The sequence below is a fragment of the Neolamprologus multifasciatus genome, chromosome 11 (assembly GCF_963576455.1).
Source record: "Neolamprologus multifasciatus chromosome 11, fNeoMul1.2, whole genome shotgun sequence".
NCBI lineage: Eukaryota > Metazoa > Chordata > Actinopteri > Cichliformes > Cichlidae > Neolamprologus > Neolamprologus multifasciatus.
Window position 1 is genome coordinate 886,973 of NC_140449.1, and position 23,037 is coordinate 910,009.

At 39.5% G+C, this 23,037-nt stretch overlaps 1 protein-coding gene across 15 annotated transcripts in view; it reads right to left on the minus strand.

Annotated features, from left to right (window-relative positions):
* adgrb1a (adhesion G protein-coupled receptor B1a) overlaps window positions 1-23,037 on the minus strand; it is a 192,402-nt gene that overhangs the window by 13,564 nt on the left and 155,801 nt on the right. For 9 of the 15 annotated variants that reach the window (XM_085176679.1, XM_085176680.1, XM_085176675.1 and 6 more), the window contains 6 exons: window positions 18,611-18,713; window positions 18,249-18,399; window positions 17,851-17,920; window positions 17,534-17,600; window positions 14,154-14,239; window positions 5,036-5,134 (listed from right to left, as the gene is read on the minus strand). In XM_085176679.1, the coding sequence (XP_085032805.1) occupies window positions 5,036-5,134; window positions 14,154-14,239; window positions 17,534-17,600; window positions 17,851-17,920; window positions 18,249-18,399; window positions 18,611-18,713 (576 nt within the window). Of the gene's footprint in view, window positions 1-5,035; window positions 5,135-11,106; window positions 11,167-14,153; window positions 14,240-17,533; window positions 17,601-17,850; window positions 17,921-18,248; window positions 18,400-18,610; window positions 18,714-23,037 lie in introns of all 15 variants that reach the window. The other 6 variants (XM_085176674.1, XM_085176677.1, XM_085176676.1 and 3 more) reach the window with 3 other exon arrangements.

Consider the following 23,037-nt stretch of genomic DNA (forward strand, 5'->3'; position numbering starts at 1 on the left):
GCTGCAGTTAATACCACTAGCTAATCTCTCCCATAGCCACCTGGTAGATCTGGTTAGGGTGTAATATTTACACCTTTGGCATACCAAATGTCCTATAACAGAAAAACTAGAGCAAAAATGTGTGATTTGAAAGATTAACTCTTCTAGCTTGCGAAACTATGTTTTATTAGCATGTGGCTGAAATGCAACTAAGTAGGTTTTTTTTCTGACAGATTTTTACTTTTACACCCTACATTTTAAACAAATATCTACACCCCACATAGCAAGGAGGTCTGGCCCGGATCTGGTATCAAGCTGGCACTGCTGGCTGACTTCTGGCATGACAAGACATATGTCATCCAGATATGGGCCAGGCCTGGCATAGATGGCACTGTCTATGTGATGTGATGGCATGCAATATCTGGCTCGATTGCGGTTTGGTTTATGTGGCCATGCCCATAGAAAACAGGTCTGGCCCGGATCTGGCATCAAGATGGTACTTCTGACTGACCGCTGTCATGGCAGGGTGTATGTCAACCAGATGTGGGCCAGGTCTGGCAATGATGGCACTATTTATGTTCCTATTTTCCTATTTTAGCTAGAAGACCCAAATGCGATGTTGCAATACTATACTGCTATGGTAGCCAACGTTTCAAATGCAGGTTTGATAGGTTTGTGAGTGTACACTTTATCCAAAACCTAGTGACGGTTTACTCATCTTTGCCAGTGGGTAGCTGTAGCTCAGGAGGTAGAGCAGGTCACCTTCTGATCGCAAGCTTAGTGGTTTGATCCCTGGCTCCTCCAGTTTGCATGTCAAGAGTGTGAATGTGTATGAATGTAATTAGGAAGCACTCAGTTTAGAGAAAGTGTGGGATTGGGTGAATGTGGCATGTTTTGTCATGTTACTTTTGCACTATTATGTTCCAGCATATATTGTCATTACATGGCTTGATTAAGGTACACATTAGGCTGACATCTGGGGCCAGAACTGAAACTGTTCTGGGCCAGCACACGGCCAGCAGTGTGTCTACAACTGGCCCTTGGCTCCACACAACTTACACATGGCCCACATACCGCAAAGAATGACGGCCCTTTGGTGGCCACACATGGGCCAGCACAGGACCACCAGTATGTCTGCAACTGGCCTTGTGCTGGCCCATGTGTGGGCCACCTCTGGCAAACCAAATCTGGGCCACCAAAGGGCCATCATTCTTTTTGGTAAGCGGGCCATGTGTAAGCACATTGTGTGGGCGAGATCCAGGCCATACCAATTTTGCTATGTGGGACTTTCCACTCCTTACAGTTTCAAAACAGTATTATTGTACAGTCAACCTTACAATGTAAAGTGCCTTGAAACAACTGTTGTGATTTGCTGCTGCATAAATAAAATACTTTTGCTTTAACGCATTTGAAAGTAAAATGTTGTGGCAGGTAACTCCAAATTCAACGTTTCTATTAGCTGAACAAACATCAGATAAAAAACCAGCTGTTTGTGTGCAGTTTATCTCACAGTGTGTTGCTAGCTAAAGGTCCACCTGCTGTATTTCATAGGGAGAGAAAAGAAAGAGAGCTAAGAGGTTAGATGTAAAAGTAGAGACTGCTCCGTTGCATTTGACAAACTGGAAATTTAAAGCTTACATGTAAGTCCTCGTGTTTTTAAACCAAATACTGGGCCTGTACATGTGACAATATGTTTTTTTCACATTGTGAGACATGCTGCAAAACAAGTGTCACTGTTTCATTTAAAGGTTGCATGAAAGTCCTTAGTTTGCTGTACTGTGATGGGTTTAGAACAGCTGATCACAGCCTGTACATTAAGAGTTATGATTCTTCTTTATGCTGAACCATTTCAACATCCCCCATTTGCTGAATCCCACTTTAACCTCCTCCCTACTCACTTCCTGTTTAATGTAAGCAACGGAAAACAGCGATTTTTTATTTCCTTTCTTTTTCTCTGCTCATGTTCTGCTTAACAAATTCAAGATGAGAATATTTATTAGAATTTTAATTCTAATAAATATTCAGGCTAATATAAAGTTTGTATTCCCATCTACTTATATTATTTTATTATTACATTAACATAGTACAAGGTTCAGTTAGCTTTGCTAACAGCTAGTAGAAACATCATCCAAAGAGCTACTTTTTACTTTCTTACTTCAGAGTACACTTCAGAGCTGGAACGTTTTCACTTTTACTAGACTAAGAAATTGAACCAGTACTTCAACGTTACTGAAGTTTTATTTTTTAACACTGGTATCTGTACTTCTACTTAAGTGTCTGTACCTTTGCCACCTTTGACCTCTACCCTTAAATGGTGTGCCAGTGACAAACAAAATAACATTCAAGGCAGATGCACATTTCCTCCAAGTCATGACTAATCAATTCATTTTTACACAATCACTACAAATCATGACCAAGAGTGGAATCAAGTCTCTGGTAATTTTCATTATTTACCACATATCTAAATTCTCACTAGCCACACAGTGGGTTTATTTAAAATGTTCAGTATGATCATTTTATCTCAGGATAAAATATTCCCTATTTGTCAAATGTTTTTTTGGTCAACCATTCATATTTTCTACACTTGATATTTTGCAAAATGAAACCTGGCATCCATATTTAGAACGTAGAAAACAAAAACAAAGTACAATGATGGGAAACCCATAAATAACTGAAAAAGCATAGCTAATTTCCACCTCTGGTAATAACCTGGGCTTTGTTAAAAGCATATCACACGTTTCTTTTGTCCCATTGTGCGGAGACTTTTCCACCCTGCGAGCAGTAAACCCCTGTGCATCATCACTGTACCACGTCAGTGTCCGCACAAAGGCGCTTTACACTTTAAAAGAGTTCTTCTTCCCCACTGTCACCAATTGCTTGCTCAGAGCAAATACATAATATTTTAAATATTACTAATGATGTGATTTTGCATTCTATAAAATAACTATGCTATTGTGTTAATATATTTATAGACTATAAACTATCAGCTTTACTTAAGACCTAATGCTTACTTTTTTCTCTACAACAATCCAATGATAATTTACACACAGAAGTTATGAGACATTTGGTGACCAAGCAGCTGTCATTTGTAATATCCTGAAAGCAAACACTGTTTGCCTCAATGGCAGCTTTACACAATGCTGGTAATAATAATAATAATAACCAGCTCAAGCAGGTAGTCACCTGGAATAATTTTCAGTTAGCATGGAATATTTTGGTCAAACGTTAATGGACAAATTCCTGCACCTGTGATTACAGCCCAGGCCCGAGTTTAAGTAAAGCATCTCAAAATCAGCACAGAGGCAAAAATACACATCTGGGCACTATAAGAACTTTCTGATCAAGAAAATGAAGTGCTGCATTTAATCGCCTACTAGGGCTGGGCAATATGGCCTAAAATTCATATCGCAATATAATTTGAAGCATGTGCTGTAATGATATATATATCGATATATTATTTTCTTCTGTATAATGTATTTTCCACACTATAAGGCACACTTAAAATCCTTTAATTTTCTCAAAAATCGAGAGTGTGCCTTATGTATGAATTCTGGTTGTGCTTACTGACCTCGAACCGATTTGGGCGTGCAGAAATTTGTTAAAAAAATGTTTTTAGGGACAAATGCAATCGCATAGCAGGATGCTATACACGGGCCAAACTTCAGTCAGGAGAACAACTGAGATTATTCATCCACAATACGAGGTTAGTTATTAATATATTCCAACAACATGGGAATAGAGCAGCTGTGATAGAATACAGCATTAATGAATCAATGTTACGGAAGTGAAGGAAGCGCAGTTTTTGGCTTTCCCCATATTTCAAAAGTGCTTCATCTCTTTGCTATGACTGTCGCCCGCCATAATTTGCAGATTATAATGGTTTTAGCCGCTGCGATGCTTTCAACCAAAACAGGCGCAGCTTAACGACATCATCAACATGCGCTATCGCGATATAGTCAAAATCTCTATCGTTGGCCAAATTTATATCATTTCTATCGTATATCGTTTATATCGCCCACCCCTATCACCTGCCCTCCAAATTGACAACCCAAGCCCAACAGAAATTTTTAGGAGTAGAATAAAGCAAAACCAGCCAATAACTGCTCAGCATAGAAGCTGGAAGTACGCACTGTCTTTTAGACTACAGGAAATGCGAATGGAGCTGGTTGAGGGAGTAAAAAATGTCCTCGTTAGCTTTGTTTAAAGTTTAGGCGGACGACTTTGTTTCAAAATCAGAATAGGCAGGTCTGTGCAAATGTATAATAATAGTTCAGTGCAAATCCCACCAGAGTACTGAACACATGCTATTTTGTAATATAATGTCTCTGTCCCAATAACTAGCTGCTCAAACCTTCTCTGGGCAGCAAACCATTTAGAAGAAAGTTTGCTTAAACTTGAAGAACAAAACGGGTGGCCCTGAGGTCCAGTATAACATAGATGAGGATTGTGTTGAACTGTAAATGTAGCAGTGTCCAAGAAATGTAGAATATAGAGCAGTAAATGAGCAAAATGGGTTTACCTTAAGCCTGTGGCTATTGGTCGTATTTCTGGATTTTAGAAAAGTGTAACAGACATACTGCAAAAAAAGAGGACAACTACCTTCCCTTTTTCTAATCAGATTCTATCAGCACAGTCTCTAAAAGCAGAAAACTATTGCCCAGGCAATAGTTACATAATGGTCAACCTAAGAACTTACAGATGACAGCAAGGCTCATCCGCCCACCCACACAGACAGACAATAAATATAAGTATATGCTAATACCTCTTCAATATCTGCTTCTTTATCTCCTATTAGACAAACACACAAACACACTTTCTCATTCTCATTCAATCGATCACATGTGCAAAACTATTTACATGGGTACAGCTAACACAAGTTTGCTTTGAATAAGAGCACATAACCCTCAAAAACAAAATCCTCCCTGCTAGTGCACGAGGGAGAAAAAAATGACAGAAGGATAAAGGACAGAGAACCAATCAAGTGAGGGAGAAGAAGGCAGGTAGAGGAGAGAACAGAGGTAAGAGGAGTTAAGGAAAAATAATTAGCAGGACTAACATGGCGTTACTGGTAGCTGTGGTGGAAACGTCAGCCGAAGAGATAACTCCGCACTTGGCACATTTGAGCGTCATATTGTACAGTGGCACTGTCATCTGACTGCAAAGTCAAATTAACACGCTGTAACATACACAAACAGATACAGATGCACCTGCACACAGACTCGCACAGATGCACGTGAGCACACATACAGCCACGCACGCACAGTGAGTCACAGTGTTCTCGCACAGTGTTCTCGCACAGTCTCTCTCTCAGGGCTATTGTACAGTTGTTGGATGGTTTTGGGTTTACCCGTGTTTGGCTGAGGGGCAGGGGAGGTGGGGCAAAGATTGCTCAATTATTGAGCATTTCCTATTAAACATAATGTCTGATTTTCCTCACAAATAACCAGTCGGTGGCCTGAAGGAGTTGGCGCTCACTGGCACGCTCTTATTGTAATCCATAAAGCTTCAGTCAAATGCCCGATCCTGAACAGGACTGACATCACTGCCGCTCAGACCATGATCACGTGCTGGTTTTGTGCTTGGTTTTGAGTAAACGCCAAGCCTGTATGCAAAGATGCTCTCTCTCTCTCTCTCCCTCTCTCACACACACGCACAGACACACTCAAACGCACCTGGCTCCATACAATCCCTGATACAATGCATTCAGTATATAACAATGATTTAAGTCAACAAAAAGCTGTCTCTGTTCTCGTGGCAACCCAGCCAAAATCAGAGCTACAAAGTCATGTCTATTTCACATTTTTACATAGTGACATTTTCTTCAAAGTCTTTTATCTGAGACTGTCTGAAAATATCTCTAATGGTGTTCTCACTCAGCAATTTGCTGAGATATTAGCATATCCTAACTTTAAGTATCATGTAAGCTTACATTTGGCACGAATGCCATGGTAATTTGGGGCATTTAATGATTTCTTTGAGATGTTCTTTTTCCTGGGTGGAATGATTTGTACAGCATAGATGTTTAATATTTGAAAAATACAGAACTGGATGCACAAATATATACATACACCCAACTAGTATCTGATTAAATGTTCTTTAACAAGTTGCACCTTGTATTTAGAAATACCAAATCCAGTTCTAAGATTTCAAGTCTTACACATGTATGTTGACCATTTCCATCAAGTTGGAGGAAACCTGTTCAGGGCTAGGCTTAAAAACACATCACTTTGCGCACATGGATTTCATAACAGAATGCATGAAACAGCGTTGATGTAAAATGTTATCATTTAGTTACTGAAGGTGATAACCTAAATGGTTTGGTGGTGAATGTTAGAGGTTTTGATGTTCGCCAAAGTCTTTGTCTGTCTGCAGGTTTTGTCAAACACAAAACTCTTGTTTTTGACTCAAATGTTTGGCCTCTAGACTGTCAGTGTCAAGTAAAGAAATGATTGTGTATACAGGGCTCTGAAACCAAAACCAAATGTTTACCATTGATTTTCTGGATCATTGAAGCATTGCTTGTCTTACATTTCCATTACAGCAAGTAGATATTTCTCAGTGGGCCTCCACATTGTTTGTGCCAGAGTTATTCTCAAAAGTATCAAATGGACCAGTGGTGGTCAAACGTGATGTTTGGGTGGATTTGTTTTAATTAGTTCACTTAAAGCTAGGGATGGGAATCGAGAACTGGTCCTTGTTCCCAGTAGTCAAATGCCTGCCTATTGATCCCGTTTATCAGTTCTTTGGCTGATTTCAGTGTCAAAGGAACAAAATAGCGACGCAGTCTAGAGCATGGATATGGACATTTATTTTTATTGCACAAAAGGACGAAATGGTAAAGTGGAAAACTGCATCCAACTGCATTATGCTGCTAACACAGCTTCGGTTGCCTTGATGCATGCTCAATCATCCAGGTAAGAAATTCCCCAAAAAGTCGATTCTGTTCATCTGGACGTAGCGTTTTAAGCGGGAGAAACGTTTCATCACTCATCAAGTGACTTCTTCAGTCACTTCTTTGAAAGCATCTGCACAGACAGCATGCTAATGCTAAGCTAGCCGAGAACCCCAGCAGCCTAACATCAACTGGTAACAAGCAGCCAGACTGCAGCCTCCTTTTCTACCTGTTCATGTTTCTAATCATAAAATCTGAATCACTAGTGACCGCTTTTTTATGCTGGTTGTCATCTTTGCTTTGTGCGGTCAGCTTTGTATTCTACTAACAGAAAGATCTTAGGCTACGATCACACTGCAGGTCTTAATGCTCAATACCGATTTTTTGATCAAATCCAATTTTTTTGTCTGCTTGTTCACACTACAAATAAAATGCGACAGCAAACGCGCTCTAGTGTGAACGCTCAAAGCGGCCCGCATGCGCAAAAGAAGACGTCACACACAACACGCTCTGTTTAGACCCAGAGCAAACAGTATTGTTTGACTGATGGCCCTTAATATAAAGACTTCGGATTTTACGTTTCCCAATTTGTGTTATTTACATAATAATGTAAATAACCTAATAATGATCCTTATTGCTGTTTTAGAGAGGAGCGGTGCTTCAAAGGATAGTTGCAGATTTCTGTCAGAATCTGCAGATTATACAGAACAAATAAAATGTTCACGTTGTCTTCCCAACAGTTTCACTGACATCTACACGGGATGGCCAGGAAGCATTCACGATGTCTTTGCGGGCGCTTCTCTGGCGCTGATAATTAGCGTCTGTCTTGTGCCAGTGACGTAAAAGACGGATTTAATGCGACATGACCGTTCAAACAGCAGTCGCTTTCTAAAACATCGGATATGTATCGGATTCAGTACCACATATGAAAGTGACCCAGATCGGATTTGAAAATATCAGATTTGTGCTGTTCACACTGTCACACCATGATCGGATATGGGTCGCATAGGGTCAAAAAAATCGGATTTGATGCGCTTTTGCCTGCAGTGTGAACGTAGCCTTAGAGATGCGTGTCCTTATTAGGGATTTGTGCATGGGGTTGTAGCCTCGGATTTATATTGTTAAACGGTGATTATTCAATTCAATTCAATTCAATTTTATTTATATAGCGCCAAATCACAACAAATGTCGCCTCAAGGCGCTTCATTATTATGATTGTGAGACCGTATGTTTCAGCTATTTACTAACATGAAAGCAATGTAACGCGTAGTATAACACATTACATTATTTTCATGAGAGTAATTAAGTAACGTACTGCATTCCTTTGAGGAAAGTGTTCTGTGCAACATTGAGTAACGACAACAACACTGGTAACAATAAAGCAGAGAAACAGCATACATGCACAAACCTTTGACCCGAAGCATGCAATTAATTTATTAAAAAATAAAAGTTTTTTTTATTGCTGCTTAACCATGGTGTTGAGTCTCGTAAGTGAATCAATCTGTGATATCGATAATGGAATCGGACTCACTAAAATCGTATCGATTCCCATCCCTACTTAAAGATTTTGACTCTCTACATGTATTTCTATAATTTTGCACTCAAAAAGTAAGCAAACAAATAAACAAAACAAATTTAGATGATTTGCAGGTGTGATCACCATGAAAATACATCGCTTTGCTTTCGTCCCAGAATTCTTCTGTTTCTCCCACCGCTGCTGTTGCTAGACAAAGACTGACTACAATGCTTGCAATATTGACAAGTAATAACAAACTAATCTGTTGCCATATGGCCTTCTGCTAAACAACAATTAGAGCAGAGGAGCTGAGGGAATCGATTTTTGTAGCCTATGGATGCCAGGATTAAAAATCACATAATGGAAGAAATTCAATTTCAAGTTAAAGGGCAATACAGGCACTAAATGTACACTGCAGGCAGTGATATTAAAAAGCAATCAACACTTTGTGAAATACACCATTTCCCTGGTCTTAAGGATTGAGAGGCAAAAGGTGGCCATTTGGCAGGTGGGGTGACATGCAGTAAGCTCAGTAAATAAATAATGTGCAGCTCACAGACAAATATTACATTAATCAGGTGGAAGGTAATCCTTTGGTCAAACATAAACCTGTCTATAGACTTTATAAGATTTCAGAGCAAATGGTAAGCTCTCAAAGCTAAATGTTCGATTAACCCTCTATTACAACCTGTAAATATACGGCCTGATGACTGAAACCATTTAGTGTTCGTTAAGGAGGAAAGGAGCTCTAGCACTGATTTGATTTGGCCTTTCTTGTCTGTTGTAATTTTCTAATTGAATTACCCTTTAATTTTCAGGGGAAAGTGGCGAGGCCTATCTGACGTTCAGGCTGACCTGTTTGGTGGGGACCCTGCTGTGCAATTAATCATTCTACATATTTAATTAACTTCATTAAACATGTTTTGGATTGGATGCTTGAGAAGAGTCATGTGATGGAAATGAGATTAGAACATTAGACATCCTTCTTTACTATTTTGTTCTACTCTACCAAGCAAAGAACTACAAATTTCAGAGTCACAGAATGAAAAGTTCACAAAGTAAATCATCTGGCAATGTATGATTTGACATCTACACTGGACACAGCCTTGAATAAAGCAGTCCCTATAGACTCTATGCTAAAATATTCAACCACTTTTATAACCTGGTAATAAAGAGGTGAAAAAGACTTTCTTTCTTGATCTCTGTAAACACTTTGGCCCCGAGTTCATTGTCTCAGTCATATTTGTATAATACAAAATAAAAAATGATGGAAAAAGGAAGTTTAGCCATGCTATTGCTCATTAGCTAACAACCTGTCACTCACAAGCGATTAGCCAATGAACAAGCAATTTCAGTCAGGCCTGCAACTTCTCATAATATCAAGTTTCTTTCATACCAAGATGGCAAAATTAGAAATGTTTATCTTGAAACTCTAAAATGCAAGTTCAGAACACAGCCACACATAAGGTCACACTAGCTACGTCCATCTTTTCTCCAAAAATTTAAAATAGATAGAAAAAACCCAAAATAATTTACCTGTTAAGTAACAAACTTTTATGAATAAATGATGTGACATTTTTGATTGTCCAATCCAGTTCTGGTCAATATAGCTATTCTTAAAAAAATAACACATAAAGCCAATTTTTTAAGAAGATGGAGCCCTTACAATTAGTGCCACCTCTTGTCATGTAAGTATTTGGGTTACATGAAGACTGTTATTGTGGTTCAAGATACTCACGGTAAGTTACAAATATAATAGATTAGTACTTCAATTTCAACAGGGTAGAGTTTTCTCGAATTGAACACTTAATTTTGTCAACATCTGCAAAACTGTTACAGCACTAAACACCACAACATGTCTACTGTCAATGCCCGCCAACAGACGTGGTTCTCATCTCTGATGATCTACAACCACTGAGGGAGAGAAGCGTAACACTGCCGTATTTCTTGTGCACATCATGTAGCCATACTTGTCTGACTGTATTTATGCACTCAAGTAAAGTGCAAGTATGGAAGCACACAATATGAGCCATGTCTTGGAGCATGCTGATGAAAGCTCAATAGCAAAGCAAGCAAGACTAAAATTAAAATGACTCATTCCAAGGTCAAAAACGTCTGTGCTATCAAGTTTAATTCAAACATGAAATAATAACATAAATTTCTTCTACTTCTGTGATTTTGTTAGGCCACAACTAAATAGCTTAGCAAAATAGCCTGAGCGATCACTCTGAACAGATGTTACCAGATATTCATTTCTGACATTTATATTCCCAATTAAGTTCTAATAAATTCAAGACACAATCTCACCAGTTCATGCTGTCAGTCAGGCTATGCGTTCCGCCATCGGTTACGGAATACAAAAACAGAGATAAAATCCTGACAACCCTTTTAACTTGGTACACACACACATTCTCATACTATTCAAGCATACAGAAAAGATTAATATTACCGCTATGCATTTAGCACGAGTTATTGGAAAAAAGACATTTTCTATAAAAAGCATTACAGAAACTGTCAGACTCTAAGGCACTGTGTTATTCTACCCGGCTAATGGGAGGCAGGATCAATTGGAAAATCAATAGTGAGGTGAATAGGCAGGAAATAATAGTAAGCCAATCAGAGGAGCTTGCTAGAGGATTCTGCGGGTTTGGCAATTGATAGGGCTGGTAAACCATACACTACAGAGAGGGTGGAATGGGCAGTTATTTATTTTTTTTACCCAATCACCGATGACAAGGGAGGGGGCTTCTGAGACTGATGTGTCCCTGATTGGAGAGCCCTGAGTGAGAGAGAGGGGATTCTGTGCAAACTCAAACATGACATTTCAGACAGAATAAAAACAAGTACAGTTGAACAGAGAGATCATTGAAGAAAGCAAACATGTTTTTCAGAGAGAGAAATAAAATAACATCTGAATGCACCAACATGGCCAATGGGGACAGAACAGCCTGCGAGGTAAAGGGCAGCAGGGCACATGTCTGCTCTGTGCTCTGACCAATTTTTAGAAGCCACACCATCAGTCTACTGACATTTGCCGTCACTACCTACCTAGGCAAATATACTTTTTAAGTATTCATATCTTTTAAAGAAACTAAATTGTAACATTTATGTATATAACAAGATTTTTCTAAGCAGGTTTTCTGGGTTGTGGCTCTGATGCACTAAGAAACAGTCTAACATCCTGAAAAGCATGCTTATTTGCTTTAGACTGGATATAAAAGAAAGACATATTCTCTTGGTCAGAGAAACATTGCCAATGCTAAAGTACGTTAAACCTATGTTTCTGTATGTAGCTTCAGTCTTCACTATCCAGCAGGTAGTGTCAAAGGTATTACGCCCATCTATCAGATGCAGCCTATTTTGTCAATTGACAAACCAATAGTCAGGTGATGGGACTGATATAATGCATGAATTAAAAGCAGCATTAAACATGTTAGACAACTGTACAAATGCGCCTTCCAGCAACTCCAAAGCTATCATATTAACACACCGTGTCCAGCTGGACACAAAACTAGTTTGCAGTGTTTTGAAAAAGTATTTTCCTCATTTCTGATTTCTTAGTTTTTGACACCTAAATATGTCACAAATGGAGGAAACTGCAGGGAACCTTGCCATGAGTGCCTGGCCTACAAAAATTACTGTGAGAGTGATCAAGCACTCATCCTGGAGCCCAGAACAACATCTGAAGAACTGCAGGCCTCTCTTAAGGTCAGTGCTGATGACCGGACAAAATTTTGTTTGATCATCTGAAACATGTAAGTATGACAAATATGCAGAAAAGAAACCCCTTCAAAACCAGGAAGATGGCACATATTTTCTTTCACAGCACTGTAAACCCAAGAGTTGAGTGGTGTTTGCTGAAATAAGAGTTCAAATGCATTCCAAAACCCACAGTAACTGCTATACACACTCAGCCAAGTAACGGTTAAGAAACACAAAATCTCATCCAGTGCCCATCATTCAAATTTGCACTGAAGTTTGACCTCGTCCTCTGCCTTTTGTTTGTCCTTATTAGCTGTAAGTCCACAGTCAAGTCTAATTTATATAAGTCTTCTAATTTGCATTTGAAGTTTTAGCCAGTAGCCCTGCGCCTTCCCTCCAGTATTCTTCATTGCAACATTGTAAGACATAGTGGGCTGTGTCACATCATTGAATACACATCAAATAAACGTGATACTGATGTGACAGACCATGAACCAGTTAAGGTCCAGTTACCAGAACTGGTCCATGCGAAGACGATCTCTGACACATGACACAAACAACTGTGAAGTTGCTGGAAGGTGTATTGCCCCCAGATTCCCAGAATTCCCATCCTTATGTTGGCAGTCCACACACCTAAGGTTTCTCAACAATTGCTAAAGTATATTTCCCAAAATGCTGCACTGTGTCTTTATGAACAATATCAGATGCATTTATCTGCTTATTCTACTAATTCTAATAATAATAATATTAATAAAAAATACTATATCTACTTCAAGTTATTGTAAATTTAAAATACATTTATGGTTTATTACTACTAGGTTTCATATCTTTTGCTTTGGCCAAGGGGTTTATGAGTAATGATAACAATATACACATAAAGTGTGAATGAAACACGTCTCATTGTATTTTTCCCGAAGCAAAATAAAATGAGACCAGTTTTCCATGAATTTTTCTGGCAGCTGGAAAACTCCCATGAATTGTTGGAAACTGCCACTGAGTTTGAAATCTGGCAATTGAGAAGCTTGGCATTTCACTTCATCCCTGTAAATAAAAAGCTATATCTATGCTAATCATGATAGCAGGGTGCAACCACTGCTCTATTTGAAGTTATTCTATTAAGTTCTAAGGAGATAAAATTCAATATTATGATTTCCATGTATTGTTTTATTGGGTTCATTCAATTAAATTCAATTTTATTTATATAGCGCCAAATCACAACAAAAGTCGCCTCAACGCGCTTCATAGATACAGAGAAAAACCCAACAATCATATGACCCCCTATGAACAAGCACTTTGGCGACAGTGGGAAGGAAAAACTCCCTTTTAACAGGAAGAAACCTCCGGCAGAACCAGGCTCAGGGAGGGGCGGCCATCTGCTGCGACCGGTTGGGGTGAGAGAAGGAAGACAGTGACTTGAATTGTCTTCACTGTTCACATTTCCATTCTTTCCAAAACTTTGATTAAAATGCCATTATCACAAACAGAAATTGTGGCCAGAGCTAGAAATACAACCCCAGTCGTAATAAGCCAGCTTTCCCTTTACAGTGAGGTCTCGCTGCTTAAAGGCCCTGCTTCCCTTTACCAGAAACAACCAAACGGGTGAAAAAAAGACATGGATGGGTTTATAGAACTTCACATTAAGAGCAACACCTGCAAAGAAAGAGCAGCTGGAGGAAAATGTGACACATTTGAAACTTAAAAGGAAAGCAATGAAATGAGACATCATCTTGCTCAGTCTGTGCAGGACCAATAACCAGACAGCCTCCACATTTTATTTGTCTTCTGTCTGCAGTCTCACGTGACTCACACATGTGTGAAAACAAACAGTATATTTTCTTTTGCTTGTTCATTTAACATAATTTCAGCCAGATTTCTGAATCTTCTTTTTATTTCATCTTCTTCGGATTAAAAATGTTGTTCTCTTCAACCAATTTGCCAATGACATAATGGCCCGGGACAATTTCAGACTAGAATCTGATAACTGCACCGGTCTCAGCCACTACCTAGAGCAATGAGGCTGGTTATAGGTCACTGTGTAAAATGGATGTGTGGTATAAGGCATACCCCGCCCTCTCCTTTAGTTTCATATCAGTAATTCCGTCTTTGGACACCAGTTTGTTAAAAACGAGAATCCCAATAACCATGTTAACCTGCCGAAGAGAAGAGGTACAAGATTAAAGCACAGCAAAGACACTTTCATTACTTTCACTGCATGCAGCACTGCTCTGGTGATGGCAGTAATGGAAAGCAATGGTGGTGATGTTCATCATAATGAGACGATGGCAGCAGTATGCATATAAATTAGTCACATCGCACATTAGCTGTACTTACTGTAGGTTTAGCAGTGCAAATACTAAATGGTACCAGGCCAAATATTAGTGTCACAAAATGAAGAATGAACGTTAAAAGAAAACTAACACAGACATTATTTTTAATTGAAATGGTACGCTAAGAAAAATACATAAAATGTGAGCTCTGCAAAATCAAAGGTGGTGGTTTTTTAATTCATACAGTCTTACTGCCTTGAACATTCGCCCTCTATAAAACTCTCTGGTACAATCCACTCCGATAGTGTTCCGGCGTGTCTGCATATTGCAGAAGTAGCTCTTTATTAGAGAAGCAGCTTGTGGAAAATAAGGACACCCAAACAAGCTTACTTGTGGTGAGGAGAGGCAAATTGGGAAGTGAATCGCCGAAACTGTAGCTAATAGATTTGATTATCAAAACAAGGACGGTGTCACTGCAGTGCACTTTCTGCTGAAGTTTGTCTGTGATTTGATTCTGGTTTGGGCCAAACACTACAGGGGGGTTAATATAGGTCAGTACAACAACAGCTGTGAGAAGCTGGAAGTTTAACATCTTATACGAATTCTACATATATACCTGATATAGCATATGAATATGATTATTAAAACTGCTATTTCTGATGCTAGTAAAACTTGGCTAATTACAGTGAACTTTTCCACATTTTGTCACATTACAGCCACAAACAAGAATCAATTTTATTGGAATTCCACATGAAAGACCAACACAAAGTGGTGTACATGTGAGAAGTGGAACAAAAATCATACATGATTCCAAACATTTTTTACAAATAAATAACTGAAAAGTGGGTTGTGCGTAATTATTCAGCCCCCTGAGTCAATACTTTGTGGAACCAGCTTTTGCTGCAATTACAGCTGCCAGTCTTTTAGGGTCTGTCTCTACCAGCTTTGCTGGAGAGACTGAAATTCTTGCCCATTCTTCTTTGTAAAACAGCTCCAGCTCAGTCAGATTAGATGGACAGCGTTTGTGAACAGCAGTTTTCAGATCTTGCCACAGATTCTCGATTGGATTTAGACACCAGACAGGTCAGGGATAAAGTTATTGAGAAATTTAAAGCAGGCTTAGGCTACAAGAAGATTTCCCAAGCCTTGAACATCCCACGGAGCACTGTTCAAGCCATCATTCAGAAATGGAAGGAGTATGGCACAACTGTAAACCTACCAAGACAAGGCCGTCCACCTAAACTCACAGGCCGAACAAGGAGAGCGCTGATCAGAAATGCAGCCAAGAGGCCCATGGTGACTCTGGACGAGCTGCAGAGATCTACAGCTCAGGTGGGGGAATCTGTCCACAGGACAACTATTAGTCGTGCACTGCACAAAGTTGGCCTTTATGGAAGAGTGGCAAGAAGAAAACCATTGTTACAGAAAACCATAAGACGTCCCGTTTGCAGTTTGCCACAAGCCATGTGGGGGACACAGCAAACATGTGGAAGAAGCTGCTCTGGTCAGATGAGACCAAAATGCAAAACGCTATGTGTGGTGGAAAACTAACACTGCACATGACTCTGAACACACCATCCCCACTGTCAAATATGGTGGTGGCAGCATCATGCTCTGGGGGTGCTTCTCTTCAGCAGGGACAGGGAAGCTGGTCAGAGTTGATGGGAAGATGGATGGAGCCAAATACAGGGCAATCTTGGAAGAAAACCTCTTGGAGTCTGCAAAAGACTTGAGACTGGGGCGGAGGTTCACCTTCCAGCAGGACAATGACCCTAAACTTAAAGCCAGGGCAACAATGGGATGGTTTAAAACCAAACATATCCATGTGTTAGAACGGCCCAGTCAAAGTCCAGATCTAAATCCAAGAGAATCTGTGGCAAGATCTGAAAACTGCTGTTCACAAACGCTGTCCATCTAATCTGACTGAGCTGGAGCTGTTTTGCAAAGAAGAATGGGCAAAGATTTCAGTCTCACCCAGATTTTACTGGAATTACCTGTAAATTATTATTGTTCTAATGATAAATGTGTATGTGCTGTAAACTAGAAAAAGGCTATTAAGTTAGGTGGCAGTATTTAGAAAACCATGAATGAAGTAAAGGGAATGATAAAAGGAAAAGGTGGAGAAGAACATACTGTGAATATGGACAAAGAAAAATTATGAGAGTAACAGAGGAGGTAAATGACGAAGTAGGAAAGAAAGAAAGAAAAGACAGCAGGAAGCATAAATAACATGAGGTAAAAATATAGAAAGCAGGAAAGGCAAGAAGCAAATGAGGCATAGACAATGAAGCAGAATAAAATTAATAGGAAAATTAATAAACATCAGAGATTATTATGGCAAATAAACAGCCTAGAAAAAAGAAGAGGTAGAAAAGAGACAAATCAATACAAGGAAAAAAAATCCAGGAGGATTAAAGGTGGAAAACAAGAAGATGAAAAAGGGATGAAAAGAAAAAAGGGATAAAAACTTCATGGAAATATGACAAATGTCAAGGGAGTAAAGAAGGAAGTAAGATAAGAATGGAAGGTAGCAAAAGACAACAAAGAAGACAGGAACTAAAGAGGATGGATTAAAGGCAGGAAAGTGCCTCGGATGACACAGAGGAGGAAAGAAAGACTAAAGAGAAAATAAAGACGTGGGGCAGAAAAAGATGAAAAGGAAGCACATTGACAGGGAAATGGAAGAAAAAAAGGAGGGAAGGAAAAAAGGTAAATAATATTAGGGAAGAGCAGGAAAAGGAGGAGGAAGTAAGCATGATAAGAGGAGACAGAAAAAATGAAAGATCAGGGAAAGGGAATATCCAATTGTGCAATGTTTTCAATGTTTTATTTTATGTTACACTGAGATTCCAGCACTAGTCATTGTCCAAAGGTCTAAATGGTGATGTATAGTAATGCTTAAACGCAATAATAATATTATAATATTATTGTCCTGGGTCAATATTTCAATTTTAATTCTGAGTTTCTTTTAATCCTGCACTTTTATCATCTGTTTACAGCACCAGTACCAAGACTGTTAGAATGATTAAAATGTATAGCAACTACTATAATGACTACTAGGTTTAATAAATCATTAAGCAGATACACACATGAAATTGGCACATGATGGGAGCTATAGCTACAGGTTAAACTAATGCACTGAATACAAACATAGACTAAAAAGGGGAGAAGAAATACCAAGACTACGGCTGCAGCAGGTCCCACAAATGCATAGAGAAGACCTCCTTCCAGAGACAGCCAGCAGCTACAAGAAAGAAGCAGGAAAACATGGAGGTTGAGAGAGGGAATTAATGTGGGAGAGATTTGAAGAGAAAGTGCAGGAACGTGAAGGGTTTGAATGAGGTGAAAAAGAAGTGAATGATCGATGAGACAGGAAAAAAGAGAGAGGTCAATAACACAGAGCAAACAAACCTTCAGCCATGTGCAATACTCTGCCATTAATAGTTAAAGAAGAGGTAGCATACAATGACAGATCTATAGGACAACTTGCTTACTAGCTCGATGTTCCATAACCCTTTGCCTTGGTGAATCCCACTGAGATCGCCACTACTAGAGCAGGGAGACCTGGGAGGAAATAAAAATGGACTTTAACATAGAGATTATGAGGTAGATGACAAGACACATATAAGGAAGAAAAGAATAAACAGGTAATGAAAGGTAAAACAGCAGGAAGGAAGGCATAAAGTAGGCAAGAAAAGGACAGTAACCTGGAAGAGTAAGAAAAAAAAGATATAGGAGGAACTGATGTGAACAATGAGGGAAAAAGGGAAAGGGGATAAAAAAGAAGAGAAGAACAAAGCAGGAAGCAAATAAGGAAGAAAAACAGGATGAAGAAGGTGAATAAGCACAAGAAGAAAGAAAGTAAATAAAATTGGTGAGAGAGAAAGCCCACCCCAGCCGAGACACAGGAAACGCTTGCGTATGATGCGATTCCTGAGGCGGCCTGTCACTGCCATGTAGGACTGCCATGCCTCTGTCAGAACCCAGCAGAATGAAGACAAGAAGAAGAAATGAAGCAACGCAGCAATCAGGGTGCATAAGATCTGAAACAACAGGTGAAGACAGGAAACAAGTATGAAGAGACTTTATTCATTAATACATACTCTGGCAAAGAACATGACTGCAGTTATATGAGTGACTCTCACTCATATGGCTGCATACAGTAGAATGTAATTTAAAACCTGTCTTGTCATTACACTACCTTTAATTGGCCCCACTGGCTACTACCATTCACTAGGAAAGAGTTTGGCTTACCTTATTCCGTGTCTGCGTCTGTCCAATGAGAATAAGAGCATTGGACGAGATAATGGAGAGGCAGAAGTTAATAAGGATGACTGAACGCTCAGACCGGATGTACCTGCAGGAGGATGAAAGAGACACCTATGAGTGAAACTAGCAGTCAGACCTACGGAAAAGATCAGGGCATCAACTTCAAGGCTTTCTCCAGATGCTGTGGTATTTTCCTACCACAGCACCAAATACTAATTCAGGATGTTCAATAGTGCCAGTTTATTAACATCTTTGGATTGTGGGAGGAAACACATGCAGACAGAGAGAGAGCAGACAAACTCCACACAGAAGAAACACAGCTGACTAGCAGGACTCGAACCCAGATACTCTCACTGAGACATAACAGTGCTAGCCCGAAATCTGTTACAGTGTCACTGTATTGTTCCAACAACAGAACATATTAAGAGGGATGCAAAGATTCTACACATATAATGGTAAATGGACTGGTTCTTATATAGCGCTTTTCTACTCTGTCCGAGCACTCAAAGCGCTTTATACAGCTAATTCATTCACCCAATCACACCCATTCACACAAGCACTTCTAACCTCAAGTGCTAAATATCTAACATTCATACACATTCACACTCCGATGGATGCATCGGAGAGCAACATGGGGTTAGTATCTTGCCCAAGGATATTTGGCATGCAGACTGGAGCAGCCTGGGATTGAACCACCGACCTTCTGGTTAGTGGCTGATCCGCTCTGCCACCTGAGCTACAGCCACCCCACATATAGTGATCTTCAAAATAACAATCTGGTACCAAGTGCAAAGACTTTTTTTCGTATATTCTGTTTTTAGCTGCCCTTTTTATCCCCTGGGGGACACAAGTAAGTAATAATAATTCTGAAATATATATCAGGTGTTAATACATATCTGTCACTGATATGTAAATGATGTTTTATTTGCTCATATACTGATAACAGTCAATAAGGCCAATATCAGCCGATACCAATATTGAGGTAATATGTCAGTGCATCTCTAACTCTTACGTAAGAGGCGATTCTTAATGCTGACTTTTTCAAACCAAGTTTGAAGCAAACTGTAAAACTCTCCTCAGCGTATGACTGAAGGCCTATTTGACAGAGTTTGTTCAAATTATCTTTAATTATTATTTAATTTTATTATTATTTTTAGCGTGCACGCATGAAACGTTTTTCATACTATAATAGGATATTTCAGCAGTGTAAAACCAGTCTGACATATACATACATACATATACAGTGGGGCAAAAAAGTATTTAGTCAGCCACCGATTGTGCAAGTTCCCCCACTTAAAATGATGACAGAGGTCAGTAATTTGCACCAGAGGTACACTTCAACTGTGAGAGACAGAATGTGAAAAAAAAATCCATGAATTCACATGGTAGGATTTGTAAAGAATTTATTCGTAAATCAGGGTGGAAAATAAGTATTTGGTCAATAACAAAAATACAACTCAATACTTTGTAACATAACCTTTGTTGGCAATAACAGAGGTCAAACGTTTACTATAGGTCTTTACCAGGTTTGCACACACAGTAGCTGGTATTTTGGCCCATTCCTCCATGCAGATCTTCTCAAGAGCAGTGATGTTTTGGGGCTGTCGCCGAGCAACACGGACTTTCAACTCCCGCCACAGATTTTCTATGGGGTTGAGGTCTGGAGACTGGCTAGGCCACTCCAGGACTTTCAAATGCTTCTTACGGAGCCACTCCTTTGTTGCCCGGGCGGTGTGTTTTGGATCATTGTCATGTTGGAAGACCCAGCCTCGTTTCGTCTTCAAAGTTCTCACTGATGGAAGGAGGTTTTGGCTCAAAATCTCACGATACTTGGCCCCATTCATTCTGTCCTTAACACGGATCAGTCGTCCTGTCCCCTTGGCAGAAAAACAGCCCCATAGCATGATGTTTCCACCCCCATGCTTCACAGTAGGTATGGTGTTCTTGGGATGCAACTCAGTATTCTTCTTCCTCCAAACACGACAAGTTGAGTTTATACCAAAAAGTTCTACTTTGGTTTCATCTGACCACATGACATTCTCCCAATCCTCTGCTGTATCATCCATGTGCTCTCTGGCAAACTTCAGACGGGCCTGGACATGCACTGGCTTCAGCAGCGGAACACGTCTGGCACTGCGGGATTTGATTCCCTGCCGTTGTAGTGTGTTACTGATGGTGACCTTTGTTACTTTGGTCCCAGCTCTCTGCAGGTCATTCACCAGGTCCCCCCGTGTGGTTCTGGGATCTTTGCTCACCGTTCTCATGATCATTTTGACCCCACGGGATGAGATCTTGCATGGAGCCCCAGATCGAGGGAGATTATCAGTGGTCTTGTATGTCTTCCATTTTCTGATGATTGCTCCCACAGTTGATTTTTTCACACCAAGCTGCTTGCCTATTGTAGATTCAGTCTTCCCAGTCTGGTGCAGGTCTACAATTCTTTTCCTGGTGTCCTTCGAAAGCTCTTTGGTCTTGGCCATGGCGGAGTTTGGAGTCTGACTGGTTGAGGCTGTGGACAGGTGTCTTTTATACAGATGATGAGGTCAAACAGGTGCCATTCATACAGGTAACGAGTGGGGGACAGAAAAGCTTCTTACAGAAGACGTTACAGGCCTGTGAGAGCCAGGGATTTTCCTTGTTTGAGGTGACCAAATACTTATTTTCCACCCTGATTTACGAATAAATTCTTTACAAATCCTACCATGTGAATTCATGGATTTTTTTTCACATTCTGTCTCTCACAGTTGAAGTGTACCTCTGGTGCAAATTACTGACCTCTGTCATCATTTTAAGTGGGGGAACTTGCACAATCGGTGGCTGACTAAATACTTTTTTGCCCCACTGTATATATATATATATGTATATGTATGTGTGTGTGTATACATATAGTGTATATTTTGGGTTAAATTCATTCTACAATTGACATTAATTTTCCAGAATACACTGAACATGCTTTTTGTGCAAGATTCACTGAGGTAAGAAAACTTTTATTTTTCATGCTGCATACAGTAGAATGTCATTTAAAACCAGTCTTGTCATTACACTACCTGTAATTGGCCCAACTGGTAATCAGCATGCGAAATAGGTTGCAAAGAGGTATACACAGTGCTTCACTGAAAAAGGGTGCTTTAGTTGCTAACAGATTGCCATGGTTACCTGTCCTTTGCTTGGAAGACTCTGACTTGTCTGCAAACATTCACAAACTACTCATCGAGCGGTAGCGGAAAGAAAGAGAGCAAAAAGTGCGATGCAAACCAAAAATAGTTGGGTTTTTTTGTTCAGCTGTAGTCAAAACAATCGCAGAGCAGAGAGGTGTTTGGTGCAGCAGCCTCTGGTTTCACTTGCATACAGTCAGCCTCCAGCAAAAAAATGACCAGCTGCTTGGAGAATACACTTTTTCCCTAGAGGACTTCAAAAAGTCAGTATGGATAAAAAAAAAAAAACTAGAATTTGGTGTTATATCACATTTCAGCTAATTAGTCCTTAGTACATGATAGCAAAGCTCTCGTTTTTTCAGTTTCTAAACTTCAAAAGGGGAAAACTAGAACTCTTTGTTGTTCTATACCTCCACCAACTGGTTCAGGTACAGTTTACATCCATTTCTGTCCAGACTCATAGATCAAGAGACTTAAGGATTTGATAGGATGGCACCATTACTCTCCCCATTCAGTATCTAAACAAATGTGAAATATAGGCTCGGATTTAATGAGACGCTCTCTTTAGGCTTGGGTATCGTCAACCTGATTCAATGTGATCCCCGATTTCGCTTCGATTCAATTTAATTCAATTTTGTATTTTCAATTTAATAATATTATAATTATGATCATTTATCAGTACATATCCATATTTTTATATCTAAGTATAAAAAACAAAACCGACACTTGTGAGACTTCATCAGAGGTTTAAACATCACAGCAGATGCTTTTGTGTCAAAGTAACAGAGGATGAAACAGAAAAATATGAAGGAAATTTTCTTGGCCTGGCTTTTTATAGCAGATAACCGCCTTAAAAATATTCTGCAGTAGATCAAAAACTGAAAAAAACCCCCATTAAACGACATATGAACATGCTGCTGAGGTGAAGCAGAGCAAAGTTCAAGAGGTTTTAATTACACAGCAACGTGTTTTGCAGTTTGGCATAATTTATAAAAGTTTAAATTTCTTCTGAATAGCAGCAATTAGGTTTTCTTGCGGGAAGACAAGAAAAAGACTGTGGGCGATAACACTGTACACTATGGTAGTTTGGTGCTTAGTAAGCAAGCAATTAATAGCGATAGAGATAGAAAATAGAGATTCTTGATGGTAAACTGGTCTTGAAGTATACTGAGAGAAAGAGCTGTGAAACAAGAGTGATTTTATTATTATTTATTAAGTAAGAGGGCACTTTTTTACTATGCCTTCCAAACGTGAAGC